The sequence below is a fragment of the Chinchilla lanigera genome, unplaced genomic scaffold (genome assembly GCF_000276665.1).
Source record: "Chinchilla lanigera isolate Chin_1 unplaced genomic scaffold, ChiLan1.0 scaffold00007, whole genome shotgun sequence".
NCBI lineage: Eukaryota > Metazoa > Chordata > Mammalia > Rodentia > Chinchillidae > Chinchilla > Chinchilla lanigera.
The window spans coordinates 23,775,826-23,799,480 of record NW_004955408.1 but is presented as its reverse complement, the minus strand read 5'-3'; the positions used below and the strand labels follow the sequence as shown (position 1 = coordinate 23,799,480).

General features: G+C 36.7%; 1 protein-coding gene across 4 annotated transcripts in view; it reads right to left on the bottom strand.

The window, feature by feature from the left end:
- Ranbp17 (RAN binding protein 17) overlaps positions 1-21,980 on the bottom strand; it is a 315,493-nt gene extending 293,513 nt beyond the window's left edge. For all 4 annotated transcript variants that reach the window (XM_005376323.1, XM_005376325.1, XM_005376324.1 and 1 more), the window contains exons 1-4: positions 21,766-21,980; positions 12,763-12,909; positions 9,145-9,235; positions 1,212-1,378 (exon numbers count right to left, since the gene is read on the bottom strand). In XM_005376323.1, coding sequence (XP_005376380.1) covers positions 1,212-1,378; positions 9,145-9,235; positions 12,763-12,909; positions 21,766-21,783 — 423 coding nt within the window. In that variant the 5' untranslated portion in view covers positions 21,784-21,980. The remainder of the gene's footprint in view (positions 1-1,211; positions 1,379-9,144; positions 9,236-12,762; positions 12,910-21,765) is intronic.
- Between the last annotated feature and the right edge of the window lie 1,675 nt (positions 21,981-23,655).

Genomic DNA, 23,655 nt, shown 5'->3' with positions numbered 1-23,655 from the left:
ACTGTTTAGTTAAGAGGCATTCTTTTCACCCCAATTTCTTCTTGATGAGTGAAACACCAACTTTATTTACAATCTGCATACACTCCTTATCTTGTTGCACAGAAACAATGTGAATAGCACTACCTTAGAAGAAAGTTTCCTGGGTATGTATGTAGAAAGGAAGTACCTAAGTATGTTTGGACTGTGATACCACAAGGAGTATAACAACAAAGAAAAAAGAATGCTCAAAAGTTCAGGCCATTAGGAACTAACTATGCAGTACTATTTTATAGGTTTTATGCATTGCAGAATAGGACTGAGTCACATCTTACACAGGGGTTAAATTTTAAAATTACTATAGTACATGAGAAATGAAATCTCAGAAAGTCCAAATTACCCCTGACCACTAGTAAGCCAATATGGAACCAAGTTTTACCAACTGCTAGTTTTTCCTCAAGAATTGCAACAGATCACTGTCTCTTTAGCTGGATACCTACCTAAAGCGGCCTTGTTGCAATTAGCAAACCTTTAAATAACTGAGTCATCCTTGAAAGAGGCATATAGGAACCAAGTGAAGATTGAGAATTCCCTATATCATCTTAGGACATATAATTACTATGTGGAATGGCAGGTGGAATCCCTGGTATAATTTAATCTCCTCTGGTCTTTCAATCCAAATATCTGAATTTACGTAAGTCAAATATTAAGTATGCATATGCTATGACTTAAATAACTTAGTTCGAAAAATACTTGAGAAAACAACATAACCAATATGGTAAAGTATAAAAAAATCTTTTAAAAATTCTCAGAAGACTCAAAGTACTATTTCTATACTACATCATTGTGTGACCTTATGTAAATTCTTTAACTTTTCTAATCTTGGCTTGCTTATTTACAAAATGAAACCCACTTCACAAAAATTAGAGTAGATAACATGTAAAAATTATTATATACATGGTTTGTATATGTACAGTGCATAAACCTGTCATAAATAAAAGAACATAAATTTTTGAAATTAGAAAACATGATTACTTGCATTCTTCTGGTGTGAAAGTTATATAACAGCATGATTTTACCTACTGACAATAACTAATAAAGGGTCTAAGGATAAATAATAAATGACAACTAATATGGTACTGCTTGCCAGAAAACCACAGAGCTTTAAGAACAGCAGTATTCTAAACTCAAATATCAAGTGGTGACATTGTAATAATGTAATAACGTCTTCTTACCTGAAGAAACTTCTTTACATCAGAAATAATTTCTCTAAAGATAAATTGGTCTTTCTGAACTTCAAACCACCCCAATTTAGTGATTTTAGCAATGACTTGAACAAGAGCTTGGATGACAAAGGGAGCCAACTTAGGCTGTGATGCCACATAATTCAGAATGTAGTTTCCTGTAGAGAAAATATTCTGTGATTATTTGGGCTTTCAAGAAACATAATGTGACTCATGTGAAGAAAAAGACAAAGTAATAACATGCTCTTTGACAAACGGTTAACTGTTTTCCTGAAGATATATTCTTATAGTCAATGCTCCTATAAACTTGTTTCAAAAGACTTATTGCTTATACCACATATCCCCATCCCAGAAAAATATCAAAATTCAAAATATGGTTTCCACCGAGTGCTTACTGCTTATGCCTCATTGTAAGATAAAAAAATCGTAAGCCAAGTCACTATAAGGTAAGGAACATTTGTACTACTCCTACTTCTAAAACAAGTTTACATTTTAAAAATGTAAAGTCAAATAGATCTTCTGAATGTCTATCCACTGATTTTGATATATCAGGGATAATTTGAGTATAACAGAAGCATTACTTTGTTCTTTTACTACCACTTTGTTCATTACTACTCTGCATGACTTCATCTACCCAAAAGAAGGCCAGGTAAATAAAGAAAACTGCAAACAGGACAAGTGAACCAAACAATACACAAAGTACATTAAGTTTCAAACATCTACTAGCTACCTCATTTCATGTCATGTATTACCAGAAATATCAATCCTTATTTGGTGTTATAATTTTCCATTCTGTATCACATAACCTCCCTTCCATCACTTCACAGTAACTCAGAAGCTGGAACTCTTATGCAAGGTTGCACAAACTTCAGATCTTACTCTGTAAAAGTACCATATTTGCAATACTACTTAGGCATTTCTTAACTACTTAATGTATGCAAAACTGTACTATCCTTTTATTAAATTTCTAGCTTTATAAAAATCTACCGCTGATAAGGTTTTGAATTTTATTACCCTAAAATTCTCTCATAAGCCCTGTAGTTTTTATTACGTAACATTGTATACTAAGTCACTTTAAGGAACACGTAATAGCACGTTATAGCAAAACTGACTATACACTATCCTGTTTAAGTGCATAAAAATATAAATAGCACAGTATGTTAAATAAACACCTAAATTAAAGCTCACATGAGCAGAACAGTAATCCTTGGAATAAAGTTAGCAAATTCAGTTTTACCTACTTAACAAAATATGCTTTGGTGGAAACAGCTTCAAATTCCAAAAGCACTTTTTAAAATAAGCTGTAGTTTATTTCTAGCATAGTTTATGATCTACTAGGAGGAGAGAAAGAAGGAAAAGGGAGAAGAGAGGAGAAGAGAGAGACAAAGAAGGAATATGGAACAAAAGGAACCAACCACAAGAATCAAGTTAAGGTTATGAGGTGGAAATGTAGTGAAGAACTGAAACCTTTGTGTACTATTGGTGAGAATGCAAGGTGAGATCTTTTTGGAGTGATGAAAATGTTCTAACACCAAATGATGATAACATTCATACAATTGTAACTTTACTAAAAGTCAATAATTGTACACTTAAAACAAGTCAATTTTATAGTAGGATATATATTACACCTCAATACATAAAGATGTCTGAAAGGAGGAAACAGAGGCAGAAAAGATAGATTTATATAAGCAATCAAACTACACTGTCATTTGAATAAAAGATAAAAAGGACAACATTCCAGTCTAGGGGAATAATTTAAGAAAAAGAATTAACGGAGAAATGAGATGGTATAAAGGCAAGTTCTGACAACAGGAGTTCCAACAAACATGTAAGTTTACCTATGTAAGAATGATACATCAATGACAAGCTCATGAAGGGACTTCAAAACTAAGCTCAGAAAATGGGATTTCACAAATGAGCAATCATAAATCATTGTTTATTATACTAATAAAGTTAGAAAATAGAGTGGTGGACACACAGACCCTAGAATTTATGAAAGGACATTCTGAGACATGTAAAGTGGGACCTTATAGTGACAGACGGATGATTCTGAAGTTGACGTGATAAAAGCAATGTGTCTGTTAAGCCCATTATTCATATTTTCCATTTAAATCATTACTATTATGACATGTCGGTATAACATCATATCATACCATGACAAATACTCTATTTGCAGAAACAATAGTGTTAAGTCAGACTAAACAAACAAAGGGAACCAATCATTTCTTGTCTGAAATTGTCTTGTATGCTTCTAGCTTCTTTTCTTCAACCAAACTTTATTTCTTTTTTTAAAGGATTCACAGTACAAATGCTCCTCAATTTATGATGCAGAGACATCCCAATAAAACCATGACAATTTGAAAATGTATTTTGAAAATGCAGAAGTCGAAAATGCATTTAATAGACCTAACCCACCAAAAATCACAGCTTAACACCACAACATACTGTAGAGCATTAATTATTTATCCTGTGATCCCCTGGTTGACTGGAAGCAGCAGCTCACTGCTGCTGCCCAGTATCACAAAAGAATATTATACCACATATCACCATCCCAGAAAAATATCAAAATTCAAAATATGGTTTCCACTGAGTGCTTACTGCTTATGCCTTATAGTAAGATAAAAAAATCATAAGTCAAGTCACTATAAGGTAAGGAACATTTATTTGTACTCCTACTTCTAAAACAAGTTTCCATTTTAAAAATGTAAAGTCGAATAGATCTTCTGAATGCCTGTCTCTATTAAAGAAAGTACAACAATAAGTAATAGTCTTCCAAAACAGCCCCACAGCCAGACAGGTTTACTAATGAGCTCTACGAAACATTTAAGTAAGACATGGTAGTATTTTTCTATAACATTTTCCAATAAATAGGAGAAGACATCCTTCCTATTTTACGAGGCCAACATCACCTTAATACCCAAATCAAAGATACTCCAAGACAACTACAGAACAATTATCTCCCATGAATACAGATGTAAAAATCATCAACACATTATCACCAAACTGAACCCAACAATACATGAAATGAATTAAACACAAGGATAAAATGGGATTTATCCCAGGTATACAAAGTTGGTTCAACATTCAAAAATCAATTAACAGGCTAAAGAATAAAAATATAATGGTATCAATAGATGAGGGAAACGCATTTAATGAAAGTACAACATCCAATCATAATAAAAACTCTCAGCCAATTAAGAACAGAAAGGGACTTCTTCAATTTTATGAACAACATTTGTTGAAACAAATAAACCTAACATTATATTGAACGATGAGAAACTTGAAGATTTCCTAAGATCAGAAATAAGGCAAGATGTTCCCTCTCACCCTCACCACTGCTTTTCAACACTATTCTGCAAATCATAACTAATGTAATGGGACAAGAAAAGGAAATAAATGGCATATAGGTGTGATAGTTAACTGATTATGTCAACTTGGGTAAGAATCACCCAACTAAATCAGCATTGTTCTAGGTATAGAAGACCAACCCGAGGGAGGATTGTCACCAGTATGGTATAAAAGGGAAATGAAGAAGGAAGGTTTGCTTCTGTTTCTCCAGAGAAATTCCATTCTTCATCTTCAGCTTGGATTTTGTCTCCTGACTTCCAATGCAGACTCTTAAGCCTTCCAGCACATATCCTTCCACTTCCAGCATAGACCCTTGGGTCTACTGATATGTACGCCCATGGAACACTACAGCAGGCTCCAGGCCTTCAACTGAATCCTTTGGACCTCCAGTGTGCAGACAGCCCTTCTGCATTCTTCTACATTTGACTCTGTGGGCAGCCATTATAAGCCAATCTTGTAAATTCTTGTGTATTTGTATATCTTGCATTAAATCTGTTTTACTACTAAGTATTGACTAATACAGATTTTGGTACCAGTGAAGTAGGGTCGCTGTTGTGACTGTACCTGACCATGTGGTTTGGGAGTCTTTGGAACTGACTTGCAGGAAGAGTTTACAAAAGTTTGGAGATGCTGGCTAAAGAAGCAGTCCTGAAATGCTTTAAGCTGGTCAGAGCTTGGAAGACCAGAATGCTGATCGAAATGCTGCTAGTAAAGACCAGGTTCTGGAGGTTTCTGCTGGGAAGAAGGACTATACTGGCATTGGACTCCAGAGCACTTGTGTTATGCTTTGGCAGAAAAGTTGTCTGCATTTTGTTTGTGTCCAGAGACTTTGCCTGAGACTGACATTAAGTAGGATGGACTAACTAAACTGGCAGAAGAAATTTTAGGCCAGTCTAATGTTGAAGCAGTAGCATAGCTACTGCTGGGGGCTTTTACCCAAATATATATTAAGAATCAAGAGCAAAGCACATAGTAGAATGATTTAAAACATGTGTTTTGGCCAGAAGGAAAGTTACAATGAAGTTGACAACTGCAAAGATGGAGAAGAGGAGAATTTGACTGCTGAGAAGGAAAAGAACAATAGAAAAGACAGGTTGAGGACATTACAACAACCAGCAGGACCACAGTCTTTGCTGTTGCAAAATTGCTAAAGTGAAAGACTTTGCTTTGAGAAGAGAGCCCCCAAGCACTGTGTTCCAGAATGGCAGTGGCCTAGGGAAGTAGTTCCCTGGGATTTGGCTCCTAGTGCTAAGCAATCCAGCCACTCAACTCATATAATGAAGAGAAGAAGCCTGGCTACTGTTCCAGCTGGCAGCAGACCCTGGCATCAAATATGTGGTGCTGGCTTTAGGTGTATGCAGAATGCAAGAGTTGTGGGGTCAGGAAGGCTTCTGCCCTGATTTCAGAATGTTGGAAGGCCAGGTAGTATGCCTCTGAGAGGGCAGTGGGTGAAGCTATAAGTGTGAAGTCAAAGGAGCAATGGAGACCCCAGAAGGCTGGAGAAGCTAGGAGCATGGATCATCTGAGGAAAGCTGCAAGGAGTAAGCAAAGCCAGCCCAAGGGAGAAGCCATGGAACCTAAAATTGCCAGAAATGCCATAGAGGTGGAGCCACCAAGCCTTTTGGAGTTCTCAACTTGTCACACACTTCCAGGGGTGCTGGACATAGAACTCAAGGATTTAATGTTTGCCCTGCTGAATTTTGGTCTTGTTTTGCTCCCATTTCTTTCTATCTCCCTCTTTGTACCTTTTCTAATGGAAATATATTTTATGCCATTATATGTTAGAAGTGTTTAACTTTCTTTTCATTTGTACAAGGGTTTGCAGCTAAAAGTCTACCTTATATCTCAGAAGAGACTTTAGATTTGAACTTTATAGCAATGCTGAAACTGTTAGGACTCTGGCAACTCTTAGAGATGGACTAAATGACTTTTACAAAAATGGAAGAGACTTTAAAGGTCTAAGGGCAGAATGTTATAGTGTGTATCTAGACGTCCCCCCAAAACCTCATGTGGTCATGGGGGGCGGTTCAGAGGTGGCTGGGAATAAGGGGGCCTTACCCTGGGTGTGAGTGCTACCTGTGGGTAGCCTGGATGGAATATAAAGGACAGAAAAAGGGCTTCTGCTATCACTTGCTGCTTGCTGCTCCTTGCTACTTCATTGCTTGCTGCCTTCTGCCTGCCATACCATGAACTGTTCTCCTCTGTGATGCTCCTATTCTATGCCACCCTGCCTGAGAATCAGCTGAGTAGGGACTGAAACCACTACAAACTGTGAGCCAAAATAAACCTTTCCTCCTTTAACTTTGGGTGTTGGGTACTTTGTCTCAACAACAAGAAAAGTAACTAAGATAAATTTTGAAAGGAAGAAATAAAACTGTCTTTGCTCACAGTTGACAGGCTTTTATACATAGAAATTTCAAAAGAATCAACAACAACAACAACAAAATCCTGAATAAGGGATTACAGAACAAGGCTACAGGATACAGTGTTAATATACCAAAGTTAATTGCATTTCCATACCAACAATCACCAAGTGTAACATGAAATAACAAACAGTATCATTGATATAGCATCCCAAAAATGAAATAGATATAAATTTACTAAAATATAAAAAAGACCTATATAAAGACCTATGTGTGAAATCTATAATAAAAGAAATCAAAGCAGATCTAATTAAATGACTAAAACCCAGAATACTGGCAACAAATGTTGGAGGAATATACAGCACCAGAAATGTATTCATTGGCTGGTAGGAATACAAGTAGTAGGGCCAATTTGGAAAACAGCTTGACAGCTTCTTAAAAACATATCTTATATGATCTATCAATCATGTTCCTTGGTGTTTACCCAAGGAAATTGGAAACTTATGTCCTAACAAAAAACTGCATATGGATGTTTATAGCAGTTTTATTCACAACTGTCAAAATGTGGAAGCAACCAAACTTCTTTTTTAAATGGGTAAACTGTGGTATATCGTGAAATATTATTATTATTCAGAACTAAAAAAAATGAGGTAATGAAGCCATAAAATGACATGAAGGAAGTCTTGACACGTTAGCAAATGAAAAAAGCCAATCTGTAAAGGCTACATATTATAGGACTCCAATTATATGACATTCTGCAAAAGCAAAACTATACAGACTATAAAGATTAGGGGTTGGGGAGAGAAAGTGGAAGAATGGGCAGACCAGAGGAATTTTTAAGGCAGTAAAACTATTCTGTATAACATTATATTGGTAGATATGTCACTATACACTGTCAAAATCCACAGATTAAATAATATAAGTGAACCTTAATGTAAATTACAGACTCTGAATAACAATGATGTGTCAATATAGATTCATCAATTGTGACAAAGGTACTACTCTGGAGAAGGACAGTGATAGTGCAGAAGTCTATGCATGTGGAGGTCAGGGAGTATATAGGAAGTCTGTACTTTCTGTTTCATTTTGCTGTGAGCCTAAAGAGCTCTAAAAAATTAAATATATTTAAGTTAAATATATTTAAAATGTGTGCATATGTAAGTCAAATAAACAAAATCACAAGTTATGCGACTTAGGTTTCTACCATTTGAATGCTTACTTTTAAAACTGAATTTCTCTCTTTTGCTTTTTTAAGCATACAAATTGATAAGTGTATGCACAAATCTTTCTCTAGGTTTTTTGAAGTACCTAAGACTCAAGGTACTTAGAGAACTAGCAGTCAAATATATGAGGCAAATGACATAATAATGTATGATTTCAATAATTCAAATTTGAGCTTAAAGATCCATAATATATATGGTAATTTTTCTGATACAGAAATATAATTATATTATCTTGAGTCTGAAGAACAAAAATGAGTCAACAATCTATTTTATGAACACAAAAAAGAAAAAAATTTGATACCTCAACTGGAGTTTTGTTCATATAAAATACAAACTTAGACATACACACAAAAAAATCCTAAAAGATATTACTTCTGAAAACTATATTGCTGTTTTATAGAATCAGTGTTCCAACTACAGTACCCTTTAACACTGTTTATACATATAAAAATTATCTTCCTGACAAATGGGAGTGTGCTTTTGATTTTACTTGCATACCTATTGATTCTGATGTAGCATTCGGAGAAATACTAAAAAACTGACATTGTCCTGTCACTCGGTTGCATATCAAGTTAAGATAATGTTAAGAGCATAAACTTCAGGCAGGTGGAGTAGGTTTGAATGACAGTTCCACTATTTCCTACCTGTGTGATCTTGGGCAGTTTATAAAGCCTATCAAATCTAATTTTGCAAATGATGATAATGAATAAATTTTGAAGGTAAAATGAATGCAAATCTTAGCAAATACTAAACACATTAAAATGCAAGTTATTATTAAATTAAATACTTTTTGGTTTATACACCGCTCTCTACATCACATTTTTATTTCTAGTTTATCACTAGATAAACTAAACACTAGAGACTCAACTACTTATCTTTAAAAAATGATACAATCAAATAATTTGTATGCCTAATAATAGTTTAGCATATGTAAAAGGAAACAACTACTTTTAAAGTGCAATTTATTAAACAACATAATAAACCACTTACTGATATCTATCCTCTGTTCAATAGGTAAAGGGCTGATTCGGCTGGTAAGTTTTGAAAGACATGTTGCTGCAAGGAGCTGAGCATAGGATGTCTGGAAAGAATAATTAAATTTTTTATTATTACCACAAATAAAGTTAGACTAGTGGAAATATGTTAGTAATTTTTTCCTAAGTAAATATAAGAATTTTTCTGGTTTTCTAAACTGGTAGATTTATAAAGAGTACAATATATTTCAGATATCTATATTCAAATGTATACACACACACACCTACACACACTCATGCATGAGGGATCATTAGTTGGTCAAGGTGGAAATAGTCATCTCAACAACAGAAAGTAATCAGGAAAAATACATAACTATGAGCAAGTTCAGATAAAATATTCTTACCATGGTCTACACAACTCTGCATAACCTGGCCTCTCACTATCTCTTCAAACACATGTAGTCCCTCTCTTTACGGTGCTCTGACCATGACAGCCTTTCAGTTCCTTCAGATGCCATCCCCACCCTGATTTCTGTGTTGCTCAGATTTATGCCTGATTATGCTCTCTGGCCTCCAATTTGCTGAATCACATACTCAAACCTTCTAAATACATAATAATCCTTGAAAATTCAGTTGGTATTCAGTCCACTTCTAGGAATTTGTTACCAAGATAGTCCGTTTTTCCCCCCTCTCTACAATTGTTTTTGCATCACCTGTGAACTAAGAATGGCTTTTTTTTTAGAAGTTTTAAACAGTTGAGGGGGAAAATTAAATAAGAATATGTTTGACATGTAGAAAATACACATAAAATCCAAATTAAAACACAGCCATGCTCATTCATTTACATACTATCTATAATTGCTTTCAAGCCATGATGGCAGAATTGACTAGTTCTAAAAGAGAGACCAAATGTGGTGCTCTCTGTTTCCCACTCCTGTTCAATGCACCATAAAGTGATACAGTAGTAACTCCTTAGTGCCTATAGTAGCTTAGGTATTGCCCTGACATGACATGTACCTTTCATTACTACCTATGTACATCTATCATATCAAAACAAGGTAAGATAAAAGTGGACTTCAAATGTCTAATTTTTAAGGCACACTACTGAATTAGATGGCAAAGCAATATACTCTTTTTCCCAAGGATGCTATCACTATCCTAAAAGAATGCAGTACTTATTATCAAACTAAGTAGTCATCGTAATATTCTCAACTCACAGACAATAGACAAAGTAGAAAATTTGCAACGGACTATTTCATCACAGCAGAATTTCTTTACAAAAATAAAATGAGGGTGCAACCAAAGTTAAGTTTCCAAGTGGCTCATTTGTTAAGAAAGGAAAACCACTTAATAATGATGCATTAATTAAATCACCATTGTTTTATTCTACCAGCTGAAGTTATATATACAGAGAAAATAAACTTTCAGTGAGAACAAATGCTCAAAGAATTGATGACAATGGAGCAACATCAAAAGTCAATTTAGGAACCAGACAAATAATTTGGAAAGAGTATTATTAGCTTTTAGTGAGTGGATAGATGTTACTAGTGTTGCTCATACTAGTAATGTTACAAATATTTACTATCACTTTATTTTAGAGGTAAATGCGGAGTATGAGGAAACTAAGGAATTCCCCTCTGTGAATACACTGCATGAAATTGTAAGCCAGAATATTTTTAAACAAGTTAAGGAAAAATTAATTCAATATAACTTGCACAGAATCTACTAGGCACTGCTGGTAAAAAATATACAGCACAGGAATGGGGACATAGCTCAATGGCAGAGTACTTGCCTAGCACAAACAATTACCTGGGCTCAATCACCAGAACTACAAAATATATACATATATTTTTATTTATGTATGTAAGTATATATATAAAATGCAGAAAAGGGCTTAAGTGCACAAATTTACATAGCTTGTTAAAAATAAGTATTATTCATTAACAGATATTACATAGTAAATATATGACTATCATAAATTATTAAATCAGGGGTGTTAACCATGAATTTCATTCATTTTTGTGAATTTGTATTCAATTCTGTGAGTTTCTGTGAGGTACAGCAGCTAAATAACCTGAGTTGTCCTACCTATCACACAGTGGTTTATTATCTTCCCAGTGCTAAAGCTGTACTGTAAGTTTTTTAGCTCAAGGCTGAGAACAAAATTTTTCTGGATAAAAAGACCAAGCCTCTACCATTCAACACTAAATGCATTTGGAAATTACCTTTAGCTGTAAACTTAAAAATGTCTCTTAATGAATTCAATCTGTAGTTACAAAATTGCCTAAAAGACAAACAACGCTTAATACTACTTATATCCAGAATGACTATAATGACAAACATTAAAGTCACTTCAATAACTAACGGTGTTTGAATCATAAGTAATGTGAATTTGCTTTACACATTTCTTATACTGCTGAAGTTAAAACAAATACTGAGATCTCTACCCCAAGATATATTTTCTGACTTCCAACTACAGTTCCAGCAGCACTATTTAGATCTTGATTCAAGTATAAAGGAAATTTCTATACTTCAAAATCCATTTAGCTGTGCAATTGAGGAGATTCCACCTAATCTTCAATTGGAAGTCATTAATCTGCAATGTGATGACATGCTGAAAGGCAAGTATCTAAAGAAGATTTAATAGAATTCTATAAATGCCTTCTAAGTGATGAATATGCTTAATTAAAATCATATGCTCATGGATTAATATTAGTATTTGGCAGTACCTATCTATGTGAAAAGACATTTCAAAGATGAGGTATGTATAATTTCATTATAGCTCAACATTAAACTATGAAAACTTTCAATCAATGTTGATAGGAAACACAAACTTTGAACTCCAATTAATCTTCCAAATGCTCAGAATTATTCTATTCATTAACAGACCTGTATTACCAAAAAAAACTACACTTGATCACTGTATTTTGAATGTTCAACGAAACTGTGTGGACATTTGTTTTTCTCTCTTGTTATAAATATAAAAGAACGTCCATTTTTCTTCTTGGACCCCAAAGCCTGAAATATTTACCATATGGCCCCTTAGAGAAAAAGTTTGCCAACTCTGGTCTAAATCATGCAGTCTAACCATACAGCTTACCATACCATCTCATAGCTCTTTATTTACACATCTATGCCCCTGCAACTAAACAATGAACAACCTTCATTCATACACATAAACCAAGTCAGCAGTATAGTGCCTGGTTTTACATTTAAATACAGTACATGCTAAATGACAGTTTAATGAACAGTTATAAATAGAAGGAAAACAGATAATAGACAGTAAGCATTCTTCTGAATAATCTTTTTTTTTTTTTTGTTTATAACCCATCTCTACCACCTAGATTTTTTTAAAGCTGTATTTTAAAAATGGAATTTTTGCCCACTAGTATGAAGTAAAAAGGGGCTAAGAAAAATCAAGAAACTATTTCAATACAGTCCCAATTCTGCCTCCTGGGTTTTCCCTAAATATGCTTACTTGGACTTCCAATTCCTTTCTTGATTAATCTCTTCGACAGTGAAAAAATATAGTTTTTTTTAAAAGTGGTAAAATGTATTAGTATCATTGCTAATACACAGGAGTTCATTAACACCAATGTATATATAGTGATCTTTCATGTTACCAAATACTTACTGTTCCTTGTTCTAATAAAAGTTGACACTTGCTGAGACATTCTGGGCTGTCAATAAGTTCCAAGAGTGCTTTCTCAGCCTCTATTCTTTGTGAAAGATCAGTCTCTACGTAGAGATGAGTACATAACAATTCCAATTCGGCCAAACTCTTGAGAAGAAAAAAGTTAATATTTTACTTGAATAAAAAAATATAGAGAGACCATAATATAGAGAGATACAAAGAAAATAAAAGATGAAGATATCATGCCTGCATACTTTAATACATATTTATCAAGTCACAACTATTTACTTGGGAATCAGTGAGAAACCAAACAGATACATCTCTTACTTCTCAGATTACTTACTTAAAATCTGTTAGTTATGCAATGGAAATGTAAGAGTACAGAAAGGAGGAATTTGCCTAATCCAAAGAGTTAGAAAGGGTATACCTGAAGAAGTAACATTTATGCTAGAATGAAAAAAAGAGCAGAAGGTAGTCTTGGCAAAGAAATAGCACTTACCAAGGCCATGCAGTAAAATGGAATTAGCCATTTTACTAAATTCCATTTTACTAAATTTAGCCATTTTAAGGCATTAAAAGGTCATGTCGCTGGTAAACAGCAAAGGGGAGATACCAGATAAGGTTAGAAAAGGGTGGGGGAAACAATAATACACACTTTTGTTGTTTTGTTTTGTTTTTTCTCCGGTACCAGGAACCGAACTCACGACCTTGCGCTTGCCAGGCAGGCGCTTTGCCGCTGAGCTAAATCCCTAGCCCCAATAATACACACTTTATAGATCACTCAATTTATGTTCTTTTTACTATAAAAATTTCAATTGTTCCATCTATAAAAAAGAAATATTGATAATTATAAATATATACTGATTTGGAGCTTCTAAACTAATGGCTTGTACTGCTGCAGGTGAATTATATCATTATACTTGATCTTGTAATCTTTCCAGCAATGTAATAACTAATTAGTATGTGGGCACCTATGTAATAACTAATTAGTAGAAAGACTAATTCATTCTGTTTACAAATATAACATCATCTGAAGATATAGGACACATGGGAATAATTTGAAAGAATTAAAAAATGAGTTTAGTATTCTTCTCAGCTTAAAAGAATTTTTGTTAAAGCCATTTTACTAAAGCAAATTACTTCATTTTGAGCTAGAATTAGAAAATTATTCCTTGGAGGACAAAAATACTGGCACAGACTTCAATAGGTGATAGGCAAATGAAAGTAACAAGCTATTCCTAAGGAAATGCCAATTTTGGTACTTTTTTTGGCCTGAATTTTTATGTGGCAGCCTTACTGCTACATTACTCCACACACTCCCTCAATACATATACTGAACCATCTTATAAAAGGAATATACAAGTAGCAATGAAATGAGCTCCCTCGTAGCTCTCAATATGTTTTTACTTTGCTCTCCTGCTTAGCTGCTCCAGAGTTATTTCTCCCCTTTCTTATCCAGATCAGAGCCCAGCATCCCAGACTTGGGTATTCTCTGCTACCATGAAAATAAACCTAAAAGTGAAGTTTCAAATGGATTAATTATAATATAGGACCTCAACATTTTAAACATTTCCTCTACCTAGACTGACACAATAAGCCCAAATTACCACTACATACTGTTTAAAATATTAAAATGCACAGAAAATATATTCATGGTTCATGAATTCTCAGATTTTGCTTGGGTGAGAAATACAAAAATAAAAAGCGCTTCCCCTCCTCACAATAAACTTCAGAAGTCTTTTCATTTACCTACTAAATTTTAAGGACAAAATTTTTGAACTCATGATATCCAGAATAATGTAATATAGGCTTAAGATTTTTTGAAGTAGGCCAGAAATAGTAATAAGACCTGTTTAACAAAACGGAAGGCAGCAAAAAGGGGAGAATAACAATAGTGTTTTACCTCACAAGACTGTTTGGATAATTAAATGAGTTAATGCCATGTAACTTGTGGTACACAGTACACATTATAAAGGCTAGCTGTTTATTATTACTACCTTATAGTTACTCTTTAACAGGTTGAATTATATCTTTCTAAGAGATAGGTCCAAGTCCTAACTCTCAGTACCTACAAATGTGACCTTTCTTGGAAATAAGGTACAGTATTTACAAATTTTTAAATAATTAAGCATCTCAGGATGATACCATCCTGGATTTACAGTGCAGCCTAGAGCCAATTACTATTTTCCCTTTAAGAAAAAAAAGAGCAGAAAATTTGAGATGCATAGAGACACAGGAGATAACACCATATAAAGATGGAAGTACAGATTGGAGAGATGCATCTATAAACCAGGGGATGCCAGGGATTGTTAAAAGTCATCAAAAGCTAGCAAAAAGGAGTAAAATGGTTTTCCTTCAGAGGCTCCCATAGGAATCAACCGTGTTCACTTTGATTTCAGCATTCTGACTTTAGAACTGTGAGAGAATAAATCTGTTGTTTTACGCTATGCAGTCTGTAGTAATTTGTTACAAGAGCCCTGTAAAACTAATACAGAGAAAGAAAGAGGGAGAAGAGGGAGAGAGGGAGATAGGAAAAGAAGGAAAGAGGAGGAGAAGGAAAGGAATCAAGCAAACTGGGCATGGTGGCACACATCTGTAAATCCCAGCTACTCAGAAGATTGAGGCAAGATGATCACAAATTCAAGGCCAGCCTGGGCAACTTACTGAGATCCTGTCTCAAAATATAAAAAAATTTTTAAAGGACTGGAGATGTAGCTCAGTGGTACAGCATCCAAGGTTCAATTTCCAGTACCACTACCCAAGAAAACAAAAAATAAAACAAGAACAAAATTAATACAAATACCATTACTAATTAATTCAATGGCACTTAAATACCTAAGTAAACCTATGTGAAAGGATTCTGGAAAAGTCGGGAAACTTTTTTTAAATACTGATTTAATGAACCTCAAAATAGAATGGGACTAAAATATATTTAAATAATATCTAAGTCAACAATATTAACAAGCACACCTTCTTCCCAAAGATATTTCAAATTTATTAACAAATGAAAATGGTACAAGATTAAAAGGGAAAAGTTTGAACTTTCTTTTACAAAAGATGTGAAAAAAAAAAAAACTTCTTTCTCTATAATGGTAACAAACACATGCCTGGTATAGTATACCTTTTTAGAGAAAAGGATACATACATAAAGACCCTTATCCTGCTGGTAAAGTATTATCCTGGCATTGCTAACAAATTAAGCAAACTTCAGATTAGCACGATTTTCCAGAGAATCTACCTACAATTTTTATTTTTTCATAGTAGACTAATAAATTTGCTTCTTATGCTGATGTCCAAACATGTTTAAAATGTGATGTCTGAGTCTCAATTTGTTGACAAATCAGGATTGGGTTATGAAATTTCTACAAGACAATATCAACATAAGAAGCTCATATTTAAAAAATTACTAAGCAGAACAAGGAGGACTACAGATCACATAACCCTTATAAAGTAACTATCAAATATAAGAAGATAACACTCAGCTTCCACAATCTAGTATACGGTGATGTAATCCTGATTGCAGTCTAAATAAAGATCATCTTCCTAATTATTCTAGACTTACTTCTGTCCTTTGTACTTGATACACAACTGGCCCCCAAATGATGTGACTTCTTTCTGGGCTGCAATTCCCATACATATATTTATCAAAAGGAGAATGCTGAGTAAAAGCCAAACAAAAAGATTATATTGTATGGTTCTTTAGCAAAAAGCGGATTACTGGTTTCCTGGCTGGAGGTAGTGGATACAGCAGAAGAGTAAGGAAGAGGGAGAAAGCCCCAAGGGACAGTAAAGGAGCACAACACAAGGAAACTTTTGGGAGTGACAGACACTCAATTTCTTGATTTCAGTAGCAGTTTCACAGAAATATGTATATGCCAAACTCATTCTCTTGCACAGTTCAAATGTATGCATTTTATTATGTCAATTATAAAAATTTTCATATATTCAATAAAAGAAAATAAAGACTTCTATTCTATACCCTAATAACAACAAACCAACCAGGAAAGTCTCATTTCAAATGAATTTAAATGCCTTTTCAATTACTTCCTTCTATCTTTCCTGCCATCAGAAATTAAGCATCTTAACTGTAGTAATAGAAACTGCTTTAATTTTGTAGTTATTCATTTCCAACAAACTTTCTTCCTCCTCTTACTACCTTTTCCTGAGTATCCCTGAAGCTTTACTACTGAGCCTCTTGGAACTTTCCCATCTGTGACGAACTGGATAACATTTGATTAAGAGCTTTTCAGTTTACAAAAGTATTCCTATCTTTTCTCAAACCTATTATGAAAAACAGACTCCTTTAAAGAATGTATTTTCAGTATGAAAATACATTTTACAGATGAAAAATCTGAAGCTGACAGATCAAATATATATAAGCTGCTCAACAGCAAATACAAATGGTCAATTCTGCACCAAATACAAGTCTACAGACTCCAAACACATGCTCCAAACAGTTCTCATAGTCTGCCTTCTTGCCACCCTTTATTTCAGTCATCATCTATTGCAGATCATGTCCTAATTCTACTGTAATTGTTTATACATCATCTTCATAGTGTCTACAAATGCTCTCCTCCCAGAAATCCAGAAAGATGCTAAAAATGACCCTTTAATATGAGAAACTGAATTGAACGTATTTCCCATAGATTCCTATTTAAGTCTCCCCTTGTTTTTGACAGTTTTGAAAGTCTAGATCAGGATCTAGATTTACAAGCTTGATGTTATCTTTTGCTTTTCCTTCTCTTTAGTCCTTCCTATACAGTAAAATATCTGGCCTTGCCCAAATAGAGGTGTGGCCTTGCCCTCAGCTTCTAGGAGATAATCTATGTCATATTGGACAGGTACGTTGTTTAGGACAGGGGTTGAACATAACTGATTTTTAAGTCTTGTATCTAAGATGTCCCCCCAAATCTACATGTGCTCATAGGTGAGGCTTTCTGGAGGTGGCTAGATCTAGAATGTTTGAATATGGATTATGGGTGTGTGATAACTGGATTACTCCACTGACTGGACTGGTGTGCTTCATGGTTGAATGGACTTACTATAGACAGAAAACACACCCTGGTTGTGAATGGCAACAACCAATAGGTTTGTAACCTGGATAGAATAAAGAGGAAAAGGAAGGCTAGCAGCTACTGCTACTTGCTGCTTCTTGCCTATCCTGCTTTGCCATGGACTCTTTGCCATGCTACCCTACCTCAGAGTCAGCTGACTCAATGAAACCTCTACAAACTATGAGCTAAAATAAACCTTTCCTCCTTTATCTTGTGAGGTCAGGTATTTTGTTCCAGCAATGAGAAAGTAACTGAGATACTGACAGTACTAAGTTGGGGACTGGTCACATCAGAAAAATCAACTATATGTTTTAGGGTGGTGACTCTGAGTTACAAGGTATCAATGGAACTAGAAATCAAGTTCAACCATGAAGGCAATCAATCAATCTTACCAAAGTAATGAAATGACAATAAACATACTGAGTACTGAAGCTCAGGTGAATATCCCTAGTTTGCAATACCCATGGTGCACAATGCCATCCATTGATATGGGGAGAATAACATGTCCTGAAGCCAACAACAGCTTTGTTTTGGAGCCTTCCCTAACTACCCTGTTTCCTTCCTCTTACCAATTTTAATCTGTATCTTTTCCCCATAAAGAACTAAAATTGTGAGTCCTGACAGCTTTCAGTGAATTCAGCAATCCTTCTGATCAACTGTCAAAACTGAGAGTGGTTTTGGGAAACCCCTGAATTTGTAGTTGGAATCAGGACAGCCTTATGCCCAGTATTCTCAAATTGCAGTCTGAGGAACTCTAGGTACCTTCTAAATTTGTCGTAAAATTCTAACAATTCTTCTTCTATAAAGACTCAGAACCAACACCTCCACATGCTATTAAGAGACAATGAAACAATCAAGTATTTTCTAATTGTGGCCTTCAGTACCCTGGATTTCTTCAGTGGCTGCTTTAATAATAAGAAAAAATAGTAGGGGGGCCTTAGAAGCATCACAGTTAGATTTTTTTAAAACACCAGTCCAACAGAGAGGACACAAGCATTAGAATCTATTACTCACTTTTTCAGTGAGAATTATTCAGGGAAAATTATTTAACCTTTCTAATCGTCACTGCTGAAACTGAAGATAGAAATGATCCACTTTCTAAAATGAAATTGTGAAGACTGAAAGAGAAAAGACTGGAAAGATTCAGTGTCTACTATAGATCAGATTCACAATACATTAAAAATAATTATTCTGTTCAGTTACTGATAATTATAAGACAATATTGATTTTTTTATAGTTTCTTGCATTCAAACCAATGCTGCCACAATTTTTCCCAAATTGCTTTTTCATCATGCTACCACTGTGTTCAAGAACAGTTCAATCACATCTACATCAAAGCAGGTAGCCTGACTGGGGATTAAGAAGCATGGCCACAGTCTCTGGTTCTAGGACCATCCTGAGAGCAGAAACATTCAACCAAGCCCACTAAATTTTTTCTGATATTATCTCTTGATTATCACCAAAGTCCTTCATTTCTCTTTAAATACATACAACTAGCTTGATCCCAGTTCTATCTCTTTCCTCTCACTCTCTTCCTCTACCTGGACTGCCTCCTCAAAGATAATCCAGATCCATTATCTCTTTTGGGAAAGAATACCCTAATCAAAGTTTTCTAGCCAGGATGCATTGTGCATGGAATGGGTTACAGGAATGTTTCCATTCTCCAGCCCTCTAGATAGCCAGGGCAAGATTTAAGACAGAAACATCCACACTGATACCCTTTGACTATAAGGAGTTTATGTCAATGAGTCACAAAACCACCATGATGTTAAAAAGACAATAGGGCAGGGCTCTAACCTCACCCTAGAGAAGTCCATTTATTTGTTGTCTTGATGATATAACTTTTAACTACCTATCCTAGATATAGGTTGTAGAAAGAACACAGAATTTATGAGTTATTAGGCCTACTTTAGATGTGTAACCTTGGACAAGTCACAGGTGTTATAAGGTGTTCTTCAGGAAGAAAAAACAAATTCACACCTTTTGAGCAATAAAGTATACATACACATTCTCAGTAGTATAACTCAACTTTACAAAGAGCAAATGAAAACTCAAAATGTTAGGAAATAGTTATCACAATTAATGCTCCTGGAATTAAATGGCTAATAACATGGTACAATATGCTAAAAGGAACTCAAGATTGGGTGTGATGACACATGCCTGTAATCTCACCAACCCAGGATGCTGTGGCAAGAACACTGTGAGTTCAAGACCAGCCTGGGCAACCTAGGGAGACCCAGTCTGAAAATAAAAATTTAGAAAGGGTTCAGGGTATAGCTCAACAATAGAGTGCTTGCCTAACATGCACACGGTTCTGGGTTCAATTCCCAGTGCCAGAGTTTTAAAAAAAACAAAAACCAAAAACCTAGGAAGTTTCAATTATTTTCTGGTCACCAAAATTGATCTTTTATTTGTCCAACTCCACTTTTAAGGTATTCACAGCACTGCACTGCAAAGTACATCCTGGAAAACCAACATGGATGGTTTGTTTTTAGCATGTAATTTTTCCAAAACTGTACCTAAGTTTGAAGAACTCTTTGTGGACTTGCTGACACACCACATCACCTTTCCAAGTCTAAAAAAGTCCCAAAGTTTCCCCCTACTTATGTTATCCTCAAGATTGACACCTGCACTATAAACATCTCATTACTTATTTAAAATCCATAAATCTTCCCAGTGAGATTCTTCCTGTGAAAATTTCCCAGAGGGTTTATTAACAGAAAGTAGTAATTAATGTTATTTTGACCTGGGGACCTTTACAAATGGTAGAAGTCAAAAGGTAATGTGAAAGCCTCACCATATCCAAAGTCTACAAGGGGAATGTGATGTTTAGATACACTTACTGCCACCCTATTCTAAAATTGCCTGCCTCTCCAAAGTCATTCCCGTTACCCACAGACTCTTTTTTTCCTTTCATATGAACTGCATACTCCAACCACAAAGAATTTTCTACAGCATGGCATGGTCTTCCACAAGTTTTTGCCATGCCTCACGCTGTATTGCCTCTAGTCTTCCGTTTCTCTTTACCTGGCCAACATCTACGACTCGTTCCAAGCCTATTAGACTGTAAGTTTCCTTAGAGAAGAAATCCTGGAGCTCTGCTCTGAGCTGTACTTTCAGTGCCTAGTAGAGTAAGTACTAAATAACCAATTAAAAAGTAGAGAAATGGAAAGGAGAAGCAATCTGTGTCGGAGATGCATAGCAGCTCTCTGCTCCACTCCTCCCCAACTCAACTCACATACCTGACTGTCCTCTTTTCTGTGCTTCCCCGACAACCATTAACATTTTTCACGTGTACTGTAATTACCTTTGGGCTACGGGGGCAGGGATAGTAAGATGATGTCACCCCTTGCCCTCAGAACTTTGCGCTGTGTTTCAGACATCGGGGTAGCTCCACAGATGTTTGTGGAATGAATACCTGAAAGACGGTGGTCAGAGCTGCCCAGGGATACAAGGGCCGTCCTCCGGCAGCTCGCGCCCCATCCTTTGCGCCCTGTGCTTCTCGCGCTCCCCCAGCCCCAGATTCCTCCTCCGAAATTCCCTACTGGTAGAACTCCAGCCGCCTCCGGCCAATTCGTGTACATCTGCCGTCCCGCTCCTCTGGCAACCCGAGTGCCCCTCACACCTCCGCGTCAACAGCCGGGAGCAGGAAGGCGGGAAGGAAGGCTGCTGCTCCGCTCCCACCTGCCTGGGCGCCTGGGCGCCGGCGCGCAGGGGAGGGCGGGCCCGCACGGCCGCTCAGCCCCGCGCCAAAGGCGGACGCCCGCTCCTCCGCCCCGGGCTCCAGCCCGCTACTCCTCGGGCTCAGCCCCGACCAGGGGTGTGCGCCCCGGACCCGGCACGCGGCCCTGCGGCCTCTGCCGCCTTCCTCCGCCCTCGCTCTCCAGACCCAAGCCTCGCCGGGTTCCGGGGCCGCGGAGCGCGGGCCCGCGGCGCACCGCACACTGACCTGGAAGTGCTGCGCCATCTTCCCGGGAGGCGGCGCCGGCTCGCAGGCCGAGCGCCCTAGGGGAGGCGGAGGAGGCGGAGGAGGCGGGGTGGCGGGGAGGCGGGGAAGCTAGGAGGCCGGGAGGAGGGGAGGCGGGGAGGCCAGGGGTCCCCACGCCGCCTGCTCGCTCCCTCCTCAGGCCGTCGCCACTCCCGTCGGCGTTCGAAAGGCTGGGCTGGGAGGAGCCCGGGGCGGGGCGGGGCGGGGCCGAGGGGCGGGGCTACGGAGGCGGCGCGCGCAGAGCCCGCCCAGGGCGCGGGTCCTCCAAGGGCCCAAGGATCAACTGCCCTAGTGCTGAGTTTCAACCGCTGCAACCTAGCTGTGTCCTGACCTCCGACCTCTGTCCTTCGCCCCAGCTATCCCAACCCAACTGTCAGCAGTGGCCCCCGACTCTACCAGCAGCTCGCTTGACTTCTGACCTATTGCAACACCAATATCCCCCTTGGCTCCTAGCTCCAGCATCTCCATAGATTTTCTCACTGATACCCTTTGATTCCCACATGCCAACTGCTGCTCTTGACTCTTGACACCCTAGAGCCCAACTTCCATTATTCTTTATGAAAGTTCATATTTTGGTTAAAATTAAATGGATTGTGTCTACCTGGTGATGTAAAATTCTGGCTTAATTCACCTTGTGTACAGTTTTGTTTAAGAAGAACTTATATTTTACACCAGATTACTCCATTGCAATGACGATTTATTGGCACTTAAATGAAGACAGTCCATTCGAGGGTTCTTCATTTCTCTACAAGTTCAATACTTGCACTTGGGGACATTGTGTTTTCATATTTAAGGGGGAAATTTCTTCAATATTTTTTATGGTTTGCATCTCCGAACAACAAACTCAGCTTTTGTTAACATGAACGAATCTTTATTTAGCCTTCCTTGTTGAAAGATAGTTTTGCTGGGTATAAAATTCCACATTGACTTTTTGTTTAATCCTCCAGTATTTTAAAGATGTACTTCTATTGTCTTCTGATATCCTGATATTTCTGTTGGCAAGCCAGCCATCAGTCTGACTGTTACCCTTTGGAAATAATGTGTCTTTTCCTACCATCCCAGGCTACTTGAAAAATCTTCTTTTCCTTTTGTCTTCAGTAGTTTTACTTTGATGTTACTAAGACTGTGTCCATGGCATATTTATCCTACTTGGGATTTATAAAGTTTCTTAAACATATGATCTGATTTTTCATGAGTTTCTGAAAAATCTTGGCTAATATTTCTTTAAATATTCTTCAGTTCCCCTTCTCAACCAACTCCCTTCTCATTTTCAAACTCCTATTACAGGTATGTTAGAACTTTGTATTATAGTCTTTATATCTCTTACACAGTCTTCTGTACCTCTTTTGTCCTTTTTTTTTGAAGCAGGATCTTGCTATGTAGTTCAGGCTGGACTTGAACTCACTATGTAGTCTACAGTGGCCTTGAACCAATCACAATCCACCTGCCTCAGCCTCCAAAGTCTGGGATTACAGGTATGCACCACCACACCTGGCTTGTCTTTTTTTCTGTCATGCTTTGTGTTTGATGTTTTCTACTGACTTCTTGCCCATTCAGTAGAAACTACTTTGCTATGCCTGAGTTGCTGTACAACTCCTCTTTAAGTCTTAATTTTACTTATATTTTCAGTTCCACAATTCTCATTTACCCTTCACCTTTTGTTTTTTAAATCGATTTCAAAGTTCTATAAAATTCTTTATGTTTTCTCTATCTCCTTGAAATTTCAATCTATTATTTAAAGTGCCTATCTGCTAACTGCAATATCTCAACATCTGAGTCTTCCTCTGGTATGTGGCATTTGGCCCTGTTTTGTCTCATAGTCCCCTCACATCCTCATACCTCATTGAATTC